The sequence below is a fragment of the Branchiostoma floridae genome, chromosome 5 (assembly GCF_000003815.2).
Source record: "Branchiostoma floridae strain S238N-H82 chromosome 5, Bfl_VNyyK, whole genome shotgun sequence".
Taxonomy (NCBI): Eukaryota; Metazoa; Chordata; class Leptocardii; order Amphioxiformes; family Branchiostomatidae; genus Branchiostoma; species Branchiostoma floridae.
The window spans coordinates 19,297,780-19,317,896 of NC_049983.1; the positions used below are offsets into that span (position 1 = coordinate 19,297,780).

Here is a 20,117-nt window from a genome sequence, read left to right on the forward strand (position 1 = left end):
CGCAGCCAAAAAAGGCCCCAGATAGCCTGCTATGGAGGCTAGGTCACGTTGGGTACCCTGGGTCAAGGTACCGATCATCTTGATCACACTCACAGATCATGATCGTGTCAGGTGATTGCAATCAGTAATTAACTTCAAGATAATTATAAAAAGGCAGTACAGGGCCTTTAGTATTTAAAAAAATGCTTGCTGCAAGTAATACTAAAATTGCTATTGACAGGGCAAGGGAGTATTGTGGTCATTTTTGACCACTGGCTTTAGTTTTTGCCTTGCCGCCGCAGGCGGCATGGCCTTGTAGCCACTATTTTCTTGGTTGGATGGTTGGATGGATCAATGGTTCAAACAATGTTAACCCAGCCCTTCCTAAGGCCCTTCCGAAGTCCCTTCCCAGTTCTCTTTCTCGTGGACAAACTTACGGCTTTGGCGACCAACAGTACATCCCCGTCAAGATTTATACCTCCGTTTTACGTATTTGATAACAGTTGTGGTCGGTACTGAAAGCCTCTTAACATCTGGTTACATCGAATGAATGAAGCGTTGTATGGTGATATTTCAGATCCATTGTAGTAAAATATTATCAAGTGAATTATCTTACATAACAATTTGCATTAGCTATTCATAAAGATGAAATAAATGCCTAATCAGACCAATGCATTGTATGTGAATATATAAGTAGGCAATGACGTCATTAAAACGTCTCAAGAACGTATGACCGCAGCAAAACGCTAACTTGAGTTCAGTAGAATGCGAGCTCAAAGCGTTACACGAAAAGTCGTAATAAATAATATTTGCGGGTCACTATTTACATTTTAAATACTAACCCAAGTCCTGTCGCAAGCAATAATTGTTTGTTTGCAATGCATTTTCTGTATGCGACGCATTTTCAGAACGCGTGCCTGCTATCGGTGAGAAACTCCAGTTAGAGACCTCAGGCATGTGGTACGTACTAAATTTTCTAGTCTTCATTATATATCCTTTCTTTAAAGTTATCGGGAATTCAGAAGGAAAATTTAACGTCTTAGAATATGTAAGATAAAATTCTACCTACTCAGTATGTCAAACTCCTAGTTCTATCGTAGTGGTTCCACAAATTATCGTTTTTATTCGGTGTTTTTGTTGTGGCCAGTCATCATCTTCCGTAGATGACTTTGCTTTGTGCATTGTCGGAAATTTTTGTTACCTTGATGGTACTTCCCTGACACTATAGGTTAACACATTATTGAGAAGTGTAATAAATGACACTGTGGTTTGTCCGGCTGTAAACATAATTTCATAAATTTCATAAAACCGAAAAGACGAAGTGAAACAAAACCGCCCCCCTCCCCAGTCTTTCTATTTACATGCGTGTCTTAGTTTCTTGCTTACCAACTGCAGTCATTCATATAGTACCCTCTCAACTTACCACAGTACCTCAAATTGTGCATGCAGTACCCACTCAGCTCACCACAGTACCTGGACTCCTGCTGTGCATGCAGTACCCACTCAGCTGACCGCAGTACCTGGACTTTAGCTGTGCATGCAGTACCCACTCAGCTCACCACAGTACCTGGACTCCTGCTGTGCATGCAGTACCCACTCAGCTGACTGCAGTACCTGGACTCCTGCTGTGCATGCAGTACCCACTCAGCTGACCGCAGTACCTGGACTCCAGCCACGCATGCAGTACCCACTCAGCTGACCACAGTACCTGGACTCCAGCCATGCATGCAATACCCACTCAGCTGACCACAGTACCTGGACTCCAGCCACGCATGCAGTACCCACTCAGCTGACCACAGTACCTGGACTCCAGCCATGCATGCAATACCCACTCAGCTGACCACAGTACCTGGACTCCTGCCATACATACATTACCCACTCAGCTGACCACAGTACCTGGACTCCAGCCATGCATGCAGTACCCACTCAGCTGACCACAGTACCTGGACTCCTGCTGTGCATACGGTACCCATTCAGCTGACCACAATACCTGGACTCCTGCCGTGTATGCGGTACTAACTCAGCTGACCACAGTACCTGGACTCCTGCTGTGCATGCAGTACCCACTAAGCTGACCACAGTACCTGGACTCCTGCTGTGCATGCAGTACCCACTCAGCTGACCACAGTACCTGGACTCCTGCCGTGTATGCGGTACTAACTCAGCTGGCCACAATACCTGGACTCCTGCTGTGCATGCAGTACCCACTCATCTGGCCACAATACCTGGACGCCTGCTGTGCATGCTGTACCCTCTCAGCTGACCAAAGTACCTGAACTCCTGCTAACCATACAGTACTCACTCAGCTATCCTTTCACAGAAATGAAATAAATTAAAATTGTTACTGTATATCCTTGAAATAAGGTCTAATTATTTCATATTTATTAGTTGTCGAGGGTCAGAAAATGCAACATCATATTTTAAGACACCTACATATATTTACAACAAGATTAACAGATCAATACAAGGCTTTGGCTACCATAATACGTATTTAGCAGACAAGCAAATTATCCCTACTGCACGCCAACGCACAACATTTTGCCTTGCCGGGCTTGAAGTGCCGACCCGCTTTTTCCTGACGATATTCCTACCACGCGGCAAGGCACAGCTTTTTTGAAAAGATTTCTTGTTTATTGTAGTGACTGAGTGTCTTCAAATTACTTGTGACCTTTGCTATGGTCCTCGAGCTTTCCAGATATTCTCACACACTTTCACATGAGCACACACACACACACACACACACACACACACGCTCACACACACACATGTACACACATTCACATCACATGCAAACATATACGCACGTGCACACGCACACACACCTATACACAAATACAACATACAGCTCACATCAAATGTCCATCAAGGTGTAACTTTGATAGTATGTAGCACAGGGTTGTAGCCATCCTGAAATCATTTTCCTTCCCATTAAATTTAAATCCTATCAAGCTCCGAAGGCACAAGACGTTGAGCCGAAGGTACAACGTTCATTAAGGGGTCCGGGGGCATGTTCCTGGGAAAATTTTGAAATCTAGACCCTCTGAAACGCTGTTTCCTGCATTTTTAGGTAGATTTTCTGGTAGACTAAGCTGTTAATCTGTTCTGGTGAAAAATTACACAAGGGAGACAGTATTTTTATTATCTTTACAGACTTAACATATAGATTTTTGTCTATCACGGGATGGAATGGGCAAAATTTTTTCCATACCCAGCTTCAAAATTCCGTCAAAGGATGGAAGGACGGGCACTGGCTACAACCCTGATGCAACACTATAGGTTGGGCCGTTCTTTGAACAGATTGAAGCAATCAGTTGTGACTCCTGCCTTGATGATTAATGAATGTTTGTGTCCCTTTCCCCACAGTTGTCAGTGGTTGGAGGCATACTGTTCACCCACCATTTTGGAGCAAGTGTGATATTTCCATTCCTACCCTTTCTCACACATGACTTTTTCCCATACCTGAAGTCAAACCAGATAGGTAAGTAACAGTACAACACCAGTACATCATTTGCTCTTAGATCATCTTGAAGTTCATAGTCTCGCTATGCACTAAATGGCTCTTACCATTCGATACCTAAGCTTTGGGAGTAAATCAGACTGTGTTTGACGAATATGCATTCATACATGCCACAGATGTTTTATGTTGCCTTGTCAGGCTTGTTCCTGGATTTTTATCGTAAATCATGAGCACTTGAATCTTGGTTTCAACATAAGAATTACGAAATTTCCTGCTAAGATGATTATTATGTTTCTGGTATGTACAAAAACATATTATTCTATATCTCCCTTGCTAGGCTACTATGCAGGCTTCCTGGCAAGTGCTTACTTCACTGGCAGCTTCTTTGGTAGCTTCATGGTAAGTAAGAATCTAGAAAAATCATCAGGAGATAGAAAATCACAATATACTGTAAGTTCATTTAAGTTCGCGAGATTTTTAAGTTCGCGTATTTCGCTGAGACCTTCTCTTCGCGAAGTCATCTACTCGCGAACATGCATGTTCAACATCATCCCCCTCCCCACACCTTCCGTCCAAAAATCCAGTCTCAACTACGTGTGTACTATGATAGCAACTTATACCAATGACAAGACTCAATTGATAACAGACCATTTATTCTTTTCAAACCGAAATAAAAGTTAATTCAACACATTGACGATACATGGAGTCATTATTGTGTAGATATGTGCCACTGGCGAACGGAGAAAAAAGAAACTTGTCGGCTTTGTTCAGTAGTACGTGCACGCCGTGGCTGCGATTTACTTAGTACATTTTCCTAGTTTTACTAGATTTCTACAAGTTACGAACGAAGCAAAAATTAAAACTGAGTAGTATTCGTCTTAAAAAATACAAGAAATGCTATGGAATTACAGCAGGTTTACAACAATAATAGCTGGGAATTTTCATGACTCAGAAACGTGGCAAACACAGCTCCGCTTACATGCCGAAAATAAGACGTTCATTTCATAATTCTGAGTTAGAACTACTGTAAATATGGGAGAGATGAACTCTTCACCTTCTTGTGTACAACTTGTATCCACAAATTACGCTGAAAGTTTAAAACTTAGCGCCGTCTTTCACACTGAAAATTTTTCAAAATGGCGCCCGCGTCGCTTTGGCTTGGCGTGGGGTATCCCGTCAGCCTGTGCGGCAAATGTGATTGCGAAATATCAGAGGTCCTTGGCCCTAGCTGTTGCGTTCCGTGCGCTGTCGTCAAATCACGGCCGAAATGAGCTCAACAATGAGACAGTGGCTCGGTAGAAACACATTTTTTTATCGAGTACATCAACTTTAGACATTGTTTGAAGGGGAACAATGAACTTCAAGGCGTAAATGCCGCCTTTGACGGCATGACTGGTGTTGCGGTGTGGGTGGGAGGGGGGCACTCGCTACCGTCATAGTACCGGATCGTAACTTTTGAAATAATTGAAACACCCGCTCGCGAACTCAAAGATCTCGCGAACTCCTAATATGCTCAAACTCGCGAAATTAAGTGCTCGCGAACATAAATGAACTTACAGTATATTATTATGTTACTTCCTATACCAGATACACAATGTCAATTGTATACTTGCTGTTGTTACCTCTGTTATCATGACCAAAGGTTAACTCTTAGTTCCCTTCTCACCCATCGAAAGCAATACAAACTGTTCAAAAGTACTGTAAATACACTTACTAGTACTATGAGAAACTTTGGTGGCATTATTTTGCGGTAGGACTTGAAGATATGTTTTTGCAGTATTTGAAGCAGTTCTGTAGTATATTAGAATCATGTTCAAGGTGTTTTTGCAGTAAAACGTCACTGGAAAAAAAGAAAAATTGAGAAAATAAAACCACAGGGAACTTTCAATAATTTACAGTACCTATTAGACCCCTAAGGCAGAGTGTAATACATTACATACAATTGGTCAGTTGTGATAAAACAGTCTGTAGAGAGAAGAAAACAGAATGTTGCTGAAAGGTCAAAACAGGTCATTATCATTAACAAAGGAATATCAAAGCACAGTAGCCTGGAGGCTGCTGTGGTTTGCTGACCTCGACTGTATTATCAATGCTTCTGTGTGCAAAAGTGGGGATCAAGCGTCAGGTCTGGACCTTTTGGCCTACTAGAACTAGAAGTGGTTTTCCGGGTTTGTTCTGGGTTTCAAATCCTTGCCTTATGGGTGCCAGGAGACTGTTCTACTCGCCTTTAATGTTTCGTGTGTCTTGTGACGTAATTCATAACTATTGCTACAGGTTTACCTGAATTAGACAGCATACCTAGCTGTAGCTGTAGCTGTAGCTGAAGCTGCAAAAGGAAACAAAACCTCCATTTTCATAGGGGGGAATTAGTGACTTTTCCACACAATCCACCTCTTACTGTTTTCTGTGCTCTTTCTTCCAGTGGGGACGGCTGTCTGATTTCCTGGGTCGTAGGTACATACAACCAGACTTCACCTCCTTTACAATAGTTAACATGACGATTTGTTGCCAGCCGGATGGATGATCAGCTTGATGCAACCAACTCGCTGTGGATGACTGTTGACCAACTTAAAGCCTGTCTTTCACCCTAAGCATAGGCTAGGGTGTTGGCTGATCAGGCGATGAATGAACAGCAATCATGGAGACAGACTGGATTCATCCCCTTCCCCATGTGTCACAGGCTGATTCTTATTGAGTTCGAGTTTATGATCTATTCTAAGTCACACTGGGAGCTTAAAATACTTATTTGCTTTCTACTTAAATCAGCAATACTACTAGTAATATTGGCCTAAGTAAATCGTGGTAGGATTGCTAGTACTGAGATTAATATGCTGTTGTGCTTACACAACCGTGCGGCTCAAGGGTGAAAGAAACAGGGATGGGCACTGCCTTATATACCAAGAGGTGTGAGAAGAATTTTTACTTACAAGTAATTTGATTCAAGCTGAACGACACAGGTGAATAGTACCTGCCAGCTGACGTTGTTTCTCCATGCATCCATTGATGCTAGCCAATCTATTGACCGCTCTGCTCTCTTTTCTGTTTCAGACCCATTCTTTTATGTGGCATAGTGGGGTCTATGTTAAGCAGCATGCTGTTTGGATTCAGGTGAGTTGTTGTGCTAGAATTTGTTTATTTGTAGACACAATTGTTAGCTATAAGTAAATGGAACTATCTAATTTATGTCATTTAGATGTCCTGTACACAGTGACATTGGATTTGGATTGTCTTTTAACTTTAGCATTGTAATGATAAAACTTGGATTTTTCCAGATTTGCTTACTTGGACAGTGCCATCCCTGTATGGGTCATCACACAATGTCACATGATGTTGAAGGTGATAGGGACTTTTAATCAGCGACAATGTGCTTATTTGAAATGGCAGATTTCAAACTTTTTTCTACCCTCCCCCAAGGCTGTTTTGTGATACTGCTAACAAACTGAAGATTACTATATGTCTCCTTGTGTGTTTAAGCATGTCCTTTGGTTGGGCAGTTGCAGCCAGGTTACTGTGGGGCTTCTTGGATGGAAATCTGGGAGTGTCAAAAACCTACCTATTTGAGGTATGTGCAGTTGCTTTGAAACTGTTAACCTTTCTTATTTTAAACATTGTGATTTCACGGTGTTACCATCATGATAGGCAATCATTTGCAGTAGATTGATGCTTACATGTATGTTCAAGCACAGTTTGGGTCTATTCTGTTGATCTGTATATATCATTGACATGTGATATGCAGATAATGATATACAAGGACTAAACTGTAACATTTGATATTGATGTTGCAAATGAATAATATGCCTTACAGGCCACAGATGTAGTGTATCATCCATTCACCTTTTCATTGGTGGGAGCATCAAGTGGCCTGGGCAGGCTTGTGGTAAGTTTCCCCTTTCTATCTAGCCCAGCACCAAATACAACATTGCTGCTACAAGGCTACTTATCAGGAATACATTTTCCTTTTGTTTGAATATGCACAACTGTTCAGAAGTTGTTCTTTTTTTGGATAGTTTTTAGTGATTTTCAGAGAAAAAGAACAAGGAACATACAAACACATGTTCTGTTCTGAAGTTTGAGACTTGACCTTGGTCCTGAAGTTCTGATTTAATTTATTAGTTTGTATGTATCAAGCCAAACAGCCAAAGCCAGACTAAAAGGGCTATCCCTGGTAATCATGACAAAACAGTATATAGAATTAAATATAAGTGGTATTGTACTTTGTTGTGTTGTATTCTCAAGGGTTTAAGAGCTTTGAGAGTCTTTGTAGTTTGTTGTTGGATGATAAACTAGATGTAGACTCTTAATGACCTAATTGGGCTATACACATCAGAAATCTACAATATTATTAGTACTATTTATAATATTATGTATGGTAATGTATAAAGCAATTGGGAAAATAGTGATGTTAAGTACACAATATCTCTAGAAAGAATCTTCTTGCAAGTCTGTTATTTTGTGACACTACAGGGTCCCATAGCAGGTGGGTTCCTGTCCTGCCCTGCTGTTCGTATACCAGGCTTTGATGTCTTCTTCTTCAGAAAGTTCCCTTACCTGCTACCGTGTCTTGTAGCAGTCTGCCTTGCCATTATCAACCTACTAGGTGAGACTCAAACCCTTTGAATATCTAATCATTTATGTCATTGTATTCATTTATCCAAGACTTAGTACATGTACAACTGTTTGCCACTAGGGAAGTGTCCTGTATGCACACAAAAACATAGCCCAATGAAGCAGCAAGACATAAACAAAGGTTCAAATCAAGTGTGACTTTGTTGGTATTAAAACATTGCCACATTGCACAACAATGACAAAAGCACTTAAGGATGACACAACAAACTAATTAACCAAATCAAATACATATTGCAAGAAAATCAATGTAACGTATGGAGAATGATTAGTCTCCAGTGAATGCAGGATTCCATGTATAGTCTAAAATATTTCACTCCCAAGTCAACAAATGTTTCAGTTACCCTGACTCTGCCTGTCACAAATTCCTGATAAAGTACACATCACACAGTCAACAAGCTTTGCCCATATTATTAAGTTTTTCACCACCAAAAGGTTGAGTACTGTTGTCTGAGACTTGAGCCTATTATTCACACAAAAATCTACCCTTCACATTGGATGGCGCACGAGAACTTGCAGACATTAACTAGTAGGGTCTCTAAAAATTGTGCAATGATGAGAGATCACTGGGAAAATTACTGCCAAAAATTTTGTTAAGAGCTGGCAGACATGTACGTGTACACTTTGGTCGATTGATTCCCTGCGCTATGGCGGCATAATAGACATCCATGTGCCTGTTTCTGCAGCATCTTGCTTCTTCCTGAGGGAGACCCAGTTGGATCAGGTCCCTACATCCACAGACACAAGTGAAAATCAGAGCTTGTTGGAGTCTGATGAAGACAGCGGGATTGATGCACAGAATGGGGAGGAAGAAGACTTAGAGAGTGAACATGTGAGTATGAAATCCAGTAAATGTAGTATGATACTGCCCCTGGGGTATCATTTTGTAAAACTACAGTGCTGTTTTTGTATGCAAGTGGATGCATCTTTTGGTGTTCCTTTGGATGTTCATATGACAAATAAAGACATTGTGCCATTATGAAAAATGATGTCTGTCAGGTTGGATACAAACAAAAATACTTAAAAAGATTGTAATTTTCCACCACTTTGTTTTCCCAGTGGGATGACACCATAAGCAGGCAGGGACCAGCAGAAGACCAGTCCAGTCTCTGGTGCTGTCGGCCATGCTGCAAAAAAATCTGTCGGCCACAAACACGACAAGGTCTGACTGTGCTGATCAGATGATAGAATTATACCTCATAAATATTCCGTTTTGTTCTTTATGATGTGGTGACTAGATGTTCATATTGCAAGCTTGCAAAGAGAGGATGCAAGAATGAATCATTAATATTTGAAATACAGACTCTAGGATATATTCTCAGTTATAATGGCTTGAAAGTTGGAATATCATTAACTAATTTTCATATCATCTTTTGATAACGCCTGTCGTATGACTTGTAGTTGTGTAATCTTAAAGATGTCCATTGTTCTCTTTTCAGGAAGTAATAAGAGTGTTCCAATACGTAAGCTGCTAAGGGACAGGAGAATTCTACTGTCCTGTGTTCTGTATGGCCTTTTGGGGTTCTCTGCAATACTCACCAATGAGGTAAGTTTTAAGTATTGTGTGTGTGTTTGAATAGTAGATTTGTGTGCCTTGGACATGTGACATAATGTTGCAAGTAACTGGACAGTGTGATTTAGATGAACAGAATACACAAAGTTCATCCTACCCTACATTTTACACATCTAATCTTTCCTCGCACATGTACAGCTGCTGCCGCTGCTGCTAGTGTCCAGTCACAAACATGGTGGATACAACTTTGACACTTCAGAGATATCTCTGGTGCTGACAGGGTCGTCCATTTTCCAAATTCTCAGCCAGGTATGTTAGTTAGGTTATTGTCTGGGTCAAATTTAGCCAGTTTGAAAAATGCCAGTGTTGGCATGCATTGAGAGTTTATGACAGCAGACTATGCCCTCAAGACATGCAGCATTTTATACTGCTGCCATTCATAGTCCCGAAAGGTCAAGTTTGTAAATGTTTTTTGTCAAAAAATATAAGTCCAGCACTTTTCTCAATAAGGTAATAGATTGTGTTTATTTGTCATTCTTATCATAACATCAAACATTGTTTTCTCTCCAGATCGTTGTCTTCCCCAACTTGGCCCGGAAATATTCTTACAAGACCCTGTTCCGAGCTGCAATCTTCATGTTCATGATTGGAACAGTGTGTACGCCCTTTATGAACCAAATGACTGGTCCAATTCCTGAACGTGATGGAGAAATTATAATAGAAAATGCCACGGAGATACTCCCACATTACAGTGCGACACCATCAAACGTGCCCTCATCTCAACAGCCTGGACCCAGTGTTTTGAGATATTCTGCAAGGGAGACAGCATTCAACACTATAAAAAGCAATAATGACAGCAACATTGGAAAGTGCAGACTAGATGACAAAGGTGGAAAGACCCATGTTGCTATATCTGACGTGCCTATAAAGGTCTGGGCTGTTGTGGTGTTTACCACTGCGTTTGGTATTGTTGGGAGGTAAGTTTGTTAAACATTTTGTGGAGTACTGTTAAGTGTTGAATTTTTCACTTAGGTTTGCAGCCCTTTGTCACAGATACATGTAAGTTTTAAATTTCAATGTCTCAATCATTGTAGTTTCTGTATTACTGTTGAAAGATACAACAATTACCTACTAATGTTAAATGCAGATGTGAATATTATATAGCATTATATCATTGCCGATGTCCACAGGGTCTCAAGTTTCACTGCTATTATGGTGATGGTGGGAAACTCTGCAATGGTAAGCAAATTTTCATAAATTTTTAATTGTTATGTGATGTTACATGAATATATGTTGTCGTCATTCCTCCCGTCATGCCTTCAGTTATGAAAGTCATTTTTACATAGAGAGAAGGGGAGGTATGATTACTTATAGAAGCAATGTTTGAACTATTTTCAGCCCTACTTCCGAGGCACAGTCAATGGTATCTCTCAGTCCTTCGTGGCTCTTGCACGTCTACTGGGACCAATCGTAGGAGGAAACCTCTTTGCTTGGACTACTGAGAATGGTAAGGCCTGATGAGTCTATACCTGCATTTCATGACAATCAATTCTTCACCAGGCACTGTTTATCAATACTTGTGTTTGTTTAGTATTCATGTTAAGAGTATTAGCACTAACTCTTACACTATCTGACAACCCCAATGTTTCCCTTTCTAGAAATCATATACAACTTGGTAAAAGAATACTGCTTCACCTCTGTTGAGGATGACAAAAGATGAATTAAGCTTAATGTATCTTTGTTTAATATTGTCTTTATCAAGGTCTGCCCTGGCCATTGAACTTCCACCTGGTCTTTTACCTGGCAGTGTTGATAGACGTCATCATCCTGTGTCTGACCCTGCTACTCCCCGATTCCATCAACAAACCAAGAGTGGAGGACATCAGAGAGGATGAGGATGAGAACCTTACAGATGACGAATCAGTCTTGTACAGCTCTGACGAAAATGAGCAAAGCTGCAGTAGTAGGAGAACTGCAGTCATTGCGTAGTTCTCCTCCATTCTTTGCAATATATCATAGGAGTATTGTCTATCCTATGCAAATATGCTTCATAGTGCATTATTGGTCATCAGCTTGACATTTGCCTTTTGATCCAGATGTATCAGATGAAATTAAACTTAAGGACACTGAAGTAGCAGTTTGGCTGCTACTTTTCTATTGGTGATGGAGTTAAGCTGTAGGGAGAAGGTTAAAAAAGACAGTTTTTGAGATGATGTCAGAGATACTGACCTTCAGAGAGATGAAGGGCAATGCAAGAGATATGGAGAAGACAGAATGCATCTAATATGCATTTACATATTGTACATATGATAGTATGCAATATTTATTATCCAACATGGTTGTACATGTATACTGATGTCTGACTTGTTGTCAGGTCTTGCACCATGTATGGCTACTGTCTATTGCTACTATAGAATTTATTTTGAAAGGTATCTTAAAACCAGAATGTATATGACTGTATGTTATTGATATTCTAACCCCTAGAATTTGTCAACATTCATGTATGTGTATTCAGAAAAAGCAGGGCTCGAAATTCATTTTTGGGATTAGGTGCACTGGTGCACCCAGCTTAAAAAATTGGGTGCACCAAAAAAATTTTGGGTGCACCACTTAAATTAAAGTAATAACCTAATAATAAAACTTAGTTACAAGCTATCAACTTCTTAAACAAGTACCATGACAGACATTTTTATTATCTTTCTATCTTTGATGTCAAGAATATGATGTATACTAGTATACTTTGATATCTTTACATACATAAACCTAAGAAAATATTTGGGTGCACCCTGTGCACCCACAGAAAATAATTGGGTGCACAGATCCAATTTTGGGTGCACATGCACCCTGAGTATTTCGAGCCCTGAAAAGTAATGCCATAGCTGATCATGTGGCTTGAATTGTTGTGACAATCTACTTGACAATTGTGGATTTGTCAAGCAGGTCATTGCAATATGATATAATGCATAATGAAATGTTTGCACATTCAGCATTGCCACATACCAGCCATTTAAAGCTCAGGTACTGTAGAAGTATATAACGTTAAGCCTGTGTTGCATCATGGTTATTACAACATAGAATATATTACTCCCAGTCAACTTTTAGGGGAGTAGAGTTCTATCCATGCTGCTAGGAGCTATACACTGTGTAAATTTCACATCAATTAGGCAAATGAGGTCATTATTTCCTTGATTATAAATCAATTTTGATTAAACATGACCCGAATGAGCCTGTGGCATACTGGTCATATTTTGTCTTGTATTGTTCATAGCTCGAGCATTTATTTGATTTAAGGTTAGATAAAGTGTTCAACATCCGGCCCATCCAGCCCATTTTGACAATCTCTGGATCATGACATACTTGGGTCATACCTGGTGTGGTTCCCCCTAACAAAAACAGGATTGTAGGCAGCCTCACAGCGACACCTATCATGTCTGGTCAGTACTGCAGCTGGTGACATACATTCAAGTTTTAACTTTATTTGCCTTTTCTTGCAATCCCCATCTTCCCAGACATTCTGTGCTTCTACATTTACACGCGAATGCAAATCTCAGAACCCACGCATGTCAGAAAAGTGGGATTTTTCGCCTTCCATCGTTAAAAGAAAAGTCAATCAGGCAACAGTGGAAGGCGTAAAATTGGCTCAAAATGTCAAGTTAGCTTTTGAATATCAATACGTTATATTGCTCTTCATTGCCTTTTCATCAATTTGTCTTTGGGCAAGAAACACAAGGAGGTCGCTATGTACGTCGCGTTAGTGGGTCGACTTCCCGCACGTTAGTGCCCCCAACGTTACTTGCAAAGTTATGGTTGCCCAATCAATTAGCTTAAGTTCCACGGATCAAAAGCGTCCTCTATTAACCACTGTCAGTGCTGCAGCCTTAGTCACAAGTCACACAACAGGTGACAGGAACTGTTTGGTTTGGCCTGTAGAGTACGGATCGTAGCAAAACTCCCCTGGCAAATTATTCTGCCTATCGGCCAGGGTATATAAGTCTGGTAGAGACTTTTCTTATTAGACGGACAGAGGCCGGTGCTGACTGCAGCCAGGGCCATATCGGTTGAGACCCAAGATGCGCATTTTAGCATTGCTGAGCATGAAGGAGGGTCTGCATGCGTTTTTTTCGTGGCGCGTTGCGTTGCGAGCTACTTCAATTCGCCATAAATTGCAGCCCGCCCTCTCTAAATCACCCTTGAACGTCGTTAGATCATTCGTCAGTGAAGCGCCGGTATAAGTCGCTAGCTGTAATTCTACCTATCACGTTATGTATGTAAATTTTATCATTCTGAACTCCGTTTTTAAGTAAGAAGCGTAAGTATATAAGCTTAACAACGAGATGGTAACGTTAACTAACGCCACAATATTTTGCTACCTTGTCATAAGTTGTTTTTTTACCACTGAGTATTATACCATAATAATCAATATGCCACACCCAAATCTAGCTTTACGTTGTGCATACACATGTATATGAATTCGCGTTACCAATTAACCGTTGAGCGTTGGCCGTTTCTGCCCCGTTCTTGCTTTAGTATTTGTAATTTTAGAGCATGAGCGCTTAACTCAGATTCTAATGGCCTCAGTGAGGTTCAAGAGCCACCATTCAAAAGGGTAAAGTTACAGAGACTAGGACATTTCTTGATCGGAATCATACATTACGTTTGACGATATTTTGGAGCTTAATGGCCATTTAAAGATCGAAGGTGAATCACAACCACACCGGGCAAGATCGCACTGTCGTTACCATTTTCAACGAGGCTGATGGTCCTCCGTGATCATCCCAGATCTAGGCCTAGAGTCATGTCGATCGGGGGATACACACAACGGGCCTATTTGAGTGTGTGTGTGCAAGTTTGCATCATGAACACAAAATGCAAGCCAACTCAAGATGGCTTCACGTACTGAAAGCCAATTTACGTTTGCTTGGCTTGATTTTTGCATCATGAACATTGCTAGGAACCGGCGCAGTACAGACCCTCATCAGATGCAACCCGGTTGCCTATACTCGCCGCCCGAGCAAGCATTGTAAGACTCTTGTGCGCATATTCCTACTTTTTGAGAAGGATATTGGATAGACTGAATGCAGGGGTATGAAATGATTTCAGATGGAGCAAGACTAAAGACCTTGATCAGACTTTTCAGGAACCCTATCATGATCCACACTATTACATGATCTTACATTACAATAATGTTTGGCAAGATAACCAGTGAAAATAAAGACTGTCACCCTACAGTACAGATTTACAAAGATAAGCCGACACAAAAAGTTGGTAAGAACCAACACCATTCTGATTGTCAGCTAAAGTTATAACATCTGCTTGGACGAAACCTCACGACCAATCACGAGGCGGCACTGACGTCATTTCCGCCAGCGCCATTTCTGAACCGAAGGACAGAGGACAGAAGGTAACTTCGTTGTTTGTAATTTCTGCCATTTACAGTGCCGATTCGTGTGGGTTGACGGGGAAACTGTTACGTGCAATGTTCTGGTAATGCCATGGAGCTCAAAACGCCGAGATATATTTATATGTAGCGTTGGTTATCGCGAAATCCAAAACTTAGGCAAAAGTTTACATGTGGCCAAGGAGGTCCTTTTTTCAACCTCTTTGATGTGGCCCTGGCCCTAAAGAGTCGGTATTGATGGACGTTTCTGGTTCTATCTTTTACATAGGTGGACATGTGAAATACAGAAGCGCAAATATACAAAAGTAACGGTCTCCTCTGTCAGCACTGGAACACCAGTGCTGAAGTGGTCGTCAGCACTGGAAGTCCAGTGCTGAGCCGGCGTCAGCACTGGAAATCCAGTGCTGAGGCAGCTTCAGCACCCAAAGCCCTCCTGTCAGCACTGGAAACCGAGTGCTGAGACTACAATCAGCACTGGATTTCCAGTGCTGAGGACATTTCAGCTCTGGAAATCCAGTGCTGACAAATATTCTGCACTGGAAACGGAGTATAAAATGTTTAAAGTTGTTGAAAAGAACTAACATTCTGTAACAAAATATAAATGGACAACTGTATTATACAATGTTTTTTAAATGATACTTCTTTGCCGCACAAGCGAAATGTGTCGTCCACCTGTAACTACCTATTCTTTGTAAAAAAAACCAAAAAAACAAGCGATCTCTTTACCACACAGATAGACCAACTGTTAGTTGTCTAACTCCGACTACCTATTGTTTTTTAAATGATGTTCTTTGCCGCACAAGCAGAATGTGTCGTCCACCTGTAACTACCTATTCTTTGTAAAAAAAACAAAACAAGCGATCTCTTTACCACACAGATAGACCAACTGTTAGTTGTCTAACTCTGACTACCTATTGTTTTTTAAATGATGTTCTTTGCCGCACAAGCAGAATGTGTCGTCCACCTGTAACTACCTATTCTTTGTAAAAAAAAACTAAAAAACAAGCGATCTCTTTACCACACAGATAGACCAACTGTTAGTTGTCTACCTCTGACTAAAAAGGCACTTCTTTGCCACAAGTATAGAATATGTGATTCGTTGATTTAAAATTTTTCGTATCAATTGACCAAAAGAAAAGAAACTTGAGTGCCATTAACAGTATACACAATTCACAATATCACAAGTGTCTAGTCTAAAGCTAGTAAAAGCTAGTGCCATGCAAGATCTGCTTGGAGATTAAATAACACGCACAGATATACCTAAGTCTAAAGGAAATAACTCAGACAGCCGTACGGACGCATGCTACTAGTACACGAATATTACGTTCAGCACTGGAACGTTCCAGTGCTTTATAGACGTCAGCACTGGAAGCCCAGAGCTGAAGTTTTTACATCACTGGTCTTCCAGTGCTGAAAAGTTCCCGAGCACTGGTAAATCCAGTGCTGAACCCGTTACTTTAATTTTAATTTTGTATATCAGCACTCGGTTCCAGTGCTGACGGCGGTTTCAGCACTGGGTAACCAGTGCTGAATGACCTCTGCCGCGAGTTCAGCACTGGTACCCGAGTGCTGGCGGCAGTTCAGCACTGGAAAACCAGTGCTCGGAGAAGTTCAGCACTGGAAATCCAGTGCTCGCATTGGGTTCAGCACTGGAATTCCAGTGCTGAGGGAGCTTCAGCACCCGAACAAGGCTGTTCAGCACTGGAAAACCAGTGCTGACGTTTCTTCAGCACTGGAAAACCAGTGCTGAGGCCGATTCGACCCATTGATTCAGCACTGGAACACCAGTGTGGAACCTGTTACTTTTGTATACTTGCTACAGAAGTTTTCACTTCTTCTTGGAAATTTCTGCCGTTCATGCCCACTGGCAGTTTTCTGTGATGGAGTGGATCTCCAGTTCCCGGCTATCTGAGCTGGCATTAGTCATTGAGGAGTCGTACTAAATGTTCCCCGGCCGTTGATGTAGACTGCTGAGTGCTAAGGTTTTATGATACCCTGGTGTCATTTTCTTCCATTGGTAACATGTTAAAGACTTGCAGAAATACAATTGAATACAATTTATTTTTTAACGATCTAGAGGATCATTTCCTCGCTATTAGATTGAAATATTTTTCATGTGATAATTCGGTCGGGAAGTAATGTTAAAACGTCTTCAAAAAGTGCGACTTGGGGCATCCGAGGGCGAATTCAAATGATATGCATGACGTCATTTTAGAGAGTCGCGTTCTTCTAGTAGCTCTACCCCCGTCCGCTGTAATGGCGTCTTGTACTACAGGTCGTGTTAGTACAAAGTCCAGTAGAAGTTATTGTGTCGCAGGAGGCCCACATGGCGTTAGCTGTAAGAATAGTAAGTCTACCGAGGGGATATCTATGCACAGATTCACCAAAGTTAAAAATGACAGAACTGTGGCTGACAAATTGAGAGTCTCAGCAAGGAGCTTATCCCTCAGCGAGCTAGAAAACAGTGTACAAAATTATGTATCAAGTTTGTTCAGAGGCATCGGCATGGTTCCTTCCGCGACATCTACGGCTCCGCACACTTCGAGCTCCGCACACTTCGAGCCCTCGTGCTTCAACATGAACCTTGAGATTATATTTGGGAGAGCTGTGGGAGGACCAGAAGGATTATCGCAGGAAAAGTTCCAACTATTGACACCGCTGGTCTGCCGACTCCCAGTCACGGAACGCGCGCGGAGAAGGGTGAATTCGCCACACAGCTGCATGACCCATCTGTCACATACTAGTAGTAATTCGCCCTGTAAATTTACCTTGTATTTCGCTTATTCTGGTCATAACTGCGGTGCCATTATTGTGAAGTACTTGTACGCTTAGACTCCGACACAAAACAGCACAAATGATTCTTGGATTTTACATCTTTGTCGGCGTCCGGATAGATTTCATAACAAAGTGAACCGCTTATACCGAACTCGTAACAACAAACGACGCTGTCCCAAGATTTTCAAGCACGAAAATTTGCTGACCGTATTCAAAATACGTTGGAAAAATTGTCAATAGATTTTGTCATGAATATTGTAGTTCTTGGTCTCAGTAAAACCAAGTTACGAGCGAATCTGGGATTTTTCGTCGTCAACAACAACAACTCTAAGAAAAATGGCCCCAAAAAAGATGGCGGCCGTGCGCTAAAATCCTGAGACTTTTCGAATTTTCTTTCACGGAAACACCAGTCTGTATGTTTTTCCTCGAATCACTAGGAGCTTACGAAATCTGTCTGTTGTGTAGTGTCTTTAGCGGTGGACATGTTGTTGATAGGTGAGTTAAAATAGTTTGGTTTTGTATAAAAACTTCCGAAGCGTAACCTGAGCATGTAAACAAAGGAAAATATATCTGGGTTGCGGGACCACAAGTATGTACGTACTCGTTACTATGTCATCGATAACTCGTTTTTTTTTGCTCGTGTAGCTACAAACTTGGCACTTTTGTCGCTAGATTTTGTCATGAATATTGTAGCATTGTTATGTAGTACTGATATGGTCTCCGTAAAACCTAGTTACGAGTGAATCTTGGATTTTTCGTCGTCAACAACAAAGAAAAATTCCTCACAAAAAAATGGCGGCCCCATGCCATGCGCTATTATTTAACCACACTTTTCGAATTTTCTATCACGGAAACACCAGTCTGTGTTTTCCTCGAATCACTGGGAGCTTACGAAATCTGTCTGTTGTGCAGACAAATATGAGACAGAAAGAACAGTCACTCTCAAAATGTTTCACGGACTCGTCACAATCTGGAGGCGTTTAGCTATCGGCCGTGCTCACGACAAGAAATAGTCAGTCTACGACGTACTATCTATCCGATAAAAGCTTACAGGTTTGTAAACAAACACATACTTTGAGTGGGAATGCATTTTGAGTCGCATTTCTTGTGGCAGTGAGGTTGCTTCTTATTTTAAATCCTGGCGAACTGTACGTAGTTAGTTGCTCAGCTGTTGTATATTTGTACGCGACCGAAGCTTTAGTCCCGGTTTCGCTAGCAGGCACAAGCGGAGACCGCAAAGAGGCACAAACTTCTGCGCTTCCGCTAGAAAACATCTTCAAATTAATGTACAGCATGGCCTCCTTACTGAGGATAATGTAAGCTCATGCTATCATTTGTGTATAGAAGAAGCGATGGCTGTTTATTCCCGCTTATTCCACACGCTACAATAATGAACTTTCTCCCCGCTTGCGTTACGCACGCTTGGTACGTGCTTCAACTTCAAGTGCCTCTAAGATATATTTTAGTGGCGTGAATACGAACGAAATTCCCTTCAAGTGAAGTGAAGTATGTGTTCTTTAGTCGTGCCGAGTTTCGTCAATGAATTATGTTTCCTTTATAAGATACGGGTCTATCAAATGTACATTATTCCCCTAGTCAACCATACCAGCTAGTAGGGACTAACTAAAATGACGTCACGGCGTGTTCCTAATTAGTTCCAGCAAAGAGCTAAAAGTACACATTTTTATGTCGCTGTTTGAGGGACTTCCGGACGGACAATTGATTTGAAACTTGCATTGACTTTTTCAGAAAAGATCAAATTTTTACATTATTGGTAGAAAATGCTACAGACGATTTCATTTCAGTTACACTTTAAAACATGTTACCAATGAAGGTATGTTAACTGTATAATGATAAGATGTATGTGACTCTCAGTTTGAAGCTTCCCATTTATAGTGTTTGGTTACATACCATCAATAATTTATAACTACAACAATGTATTTACTATTAGTCCTAACTTTATGTGTTAAAGGCGCCCAGAGCAGTTTTTAGTGCATTGAAATTGGGGATATTCTGGATGAGACAATCGGTACGGTATTGACATTTACCTCACCATTCTAGCACATTTGTGTCATTATTTCGTACTTTCAGCGTTTAAAAGGACGTACAAACATGCCGCAAACGGACCCCTTTGATTTATTATATCCTACAATAAATCAGCACAGGATCGAGCCACTAACGGTTTCCCGTCGGTACTTTTCGGAGATTTTCGAACGCATGAGGTCATGGAGCGAATTGAATCTGATTCGCCCGTTCGGAAATCGAAACTTTATTCAAGTGACGACATCTCCGGAAGCATTCGGGATTCATTTGTCATGTTTGCGTGCGTTCCGAAAATTTGAAATAATGGCACGTGCAGCGCTCAGATTTTC

General features: G+C 41.1%; 1 protein-coding gene and 1 long non-coding RNA gene across 9 annotated transcripts in view; both read left to right on the forward strand.

Moving 5' to 3' along the window:
• Positions 1-12,798, forward strand: part of LOC118415237 (probable peptide/nitrate transporter At3g43790) — a 54,387-nt gene extending 41,589 nt beyond the window's left edge. The window contains exons 2-17 of one of the 8 annotated variants that reach the window (XM_035819671.1): positions 888-939; positions 3,343-3,457; positions 3,774-3,835; positions 5,859-5,890; positions 6,485-6,544; positions 6,911-6,998; positions 7,242-7,313; positions 7,901-8,033; positions 8,746-8,891; positions 9,119-9,221; positions 9,499-9,605; positions 9,771-9,881; positions 10,143-10,549; positions 10,763-10,811; positions 10,971-11,079; positions 11,335-12,798. In XM_035819671.1, coding sequence (XP_035675564.1) covers positions 3,833-3,835; positions 5,859-5,890; positions 6,485-6,544; positions 6,911-6,998; positions 7,242-7,313; positions 7,901-8,033; positions 8,746-8,891; positions 9,119-9,221; positions 9,499-9,605; positions 9,771-9,881; positions 10,143-10,549; positions 10,763-10,811; positions 10,971-11,079; positions 11,335-11,561 — 1,647 coding nt within the window. In that variant the 5' untranslated portion in view covers positions 888-939; positions 3,343-3,457; positions 3,774-3,832 and the 3' untranslated portion in view covers positions 11,562-12,798. Of the gene's footprint in view, positions 1-6; positions 112-887; positions 940-2,123; positions 2,248-3,342; positions 3,458-3,773; positions 3,836-5,858; positions 5,891-6,484; positions 6,545-6,708; positions 6,773-6,910; positions 6,999-7,241; positions 7,314-7,900; positions 8,034-8,745; positions 8,892-9,118; positions 9,222-9,498; positions 9,606-9,770; positions 9,882-10,142; positions 10,550-10,762; positions 10,812-10,970; positions 11,080-11,334 lie in introns of those variants that run through there. The other 7 variants (XM_035819670.1, XM_035819672.1, XM_035819668.1 and 4 more) reach the window with 7 other exon arrangements.
• Positions 12,799-14,938: 2,140 nt separating this feature from the next.
• Positions 14,939-20,117, forward strand: part of LOC118415331 — a 128,943-nt gene continuing 123,764 nt past the window's right edge. Inside the window, exon 1 of the long non-coding RNA XR_004831106.1 lies at positions 14,939-14,973. This is a non-coding gene — a long non-coding RNA (uncharacterized LOC118415331). The remainder of the gene's footprint in view (positions 14,974-20,117) is intronic.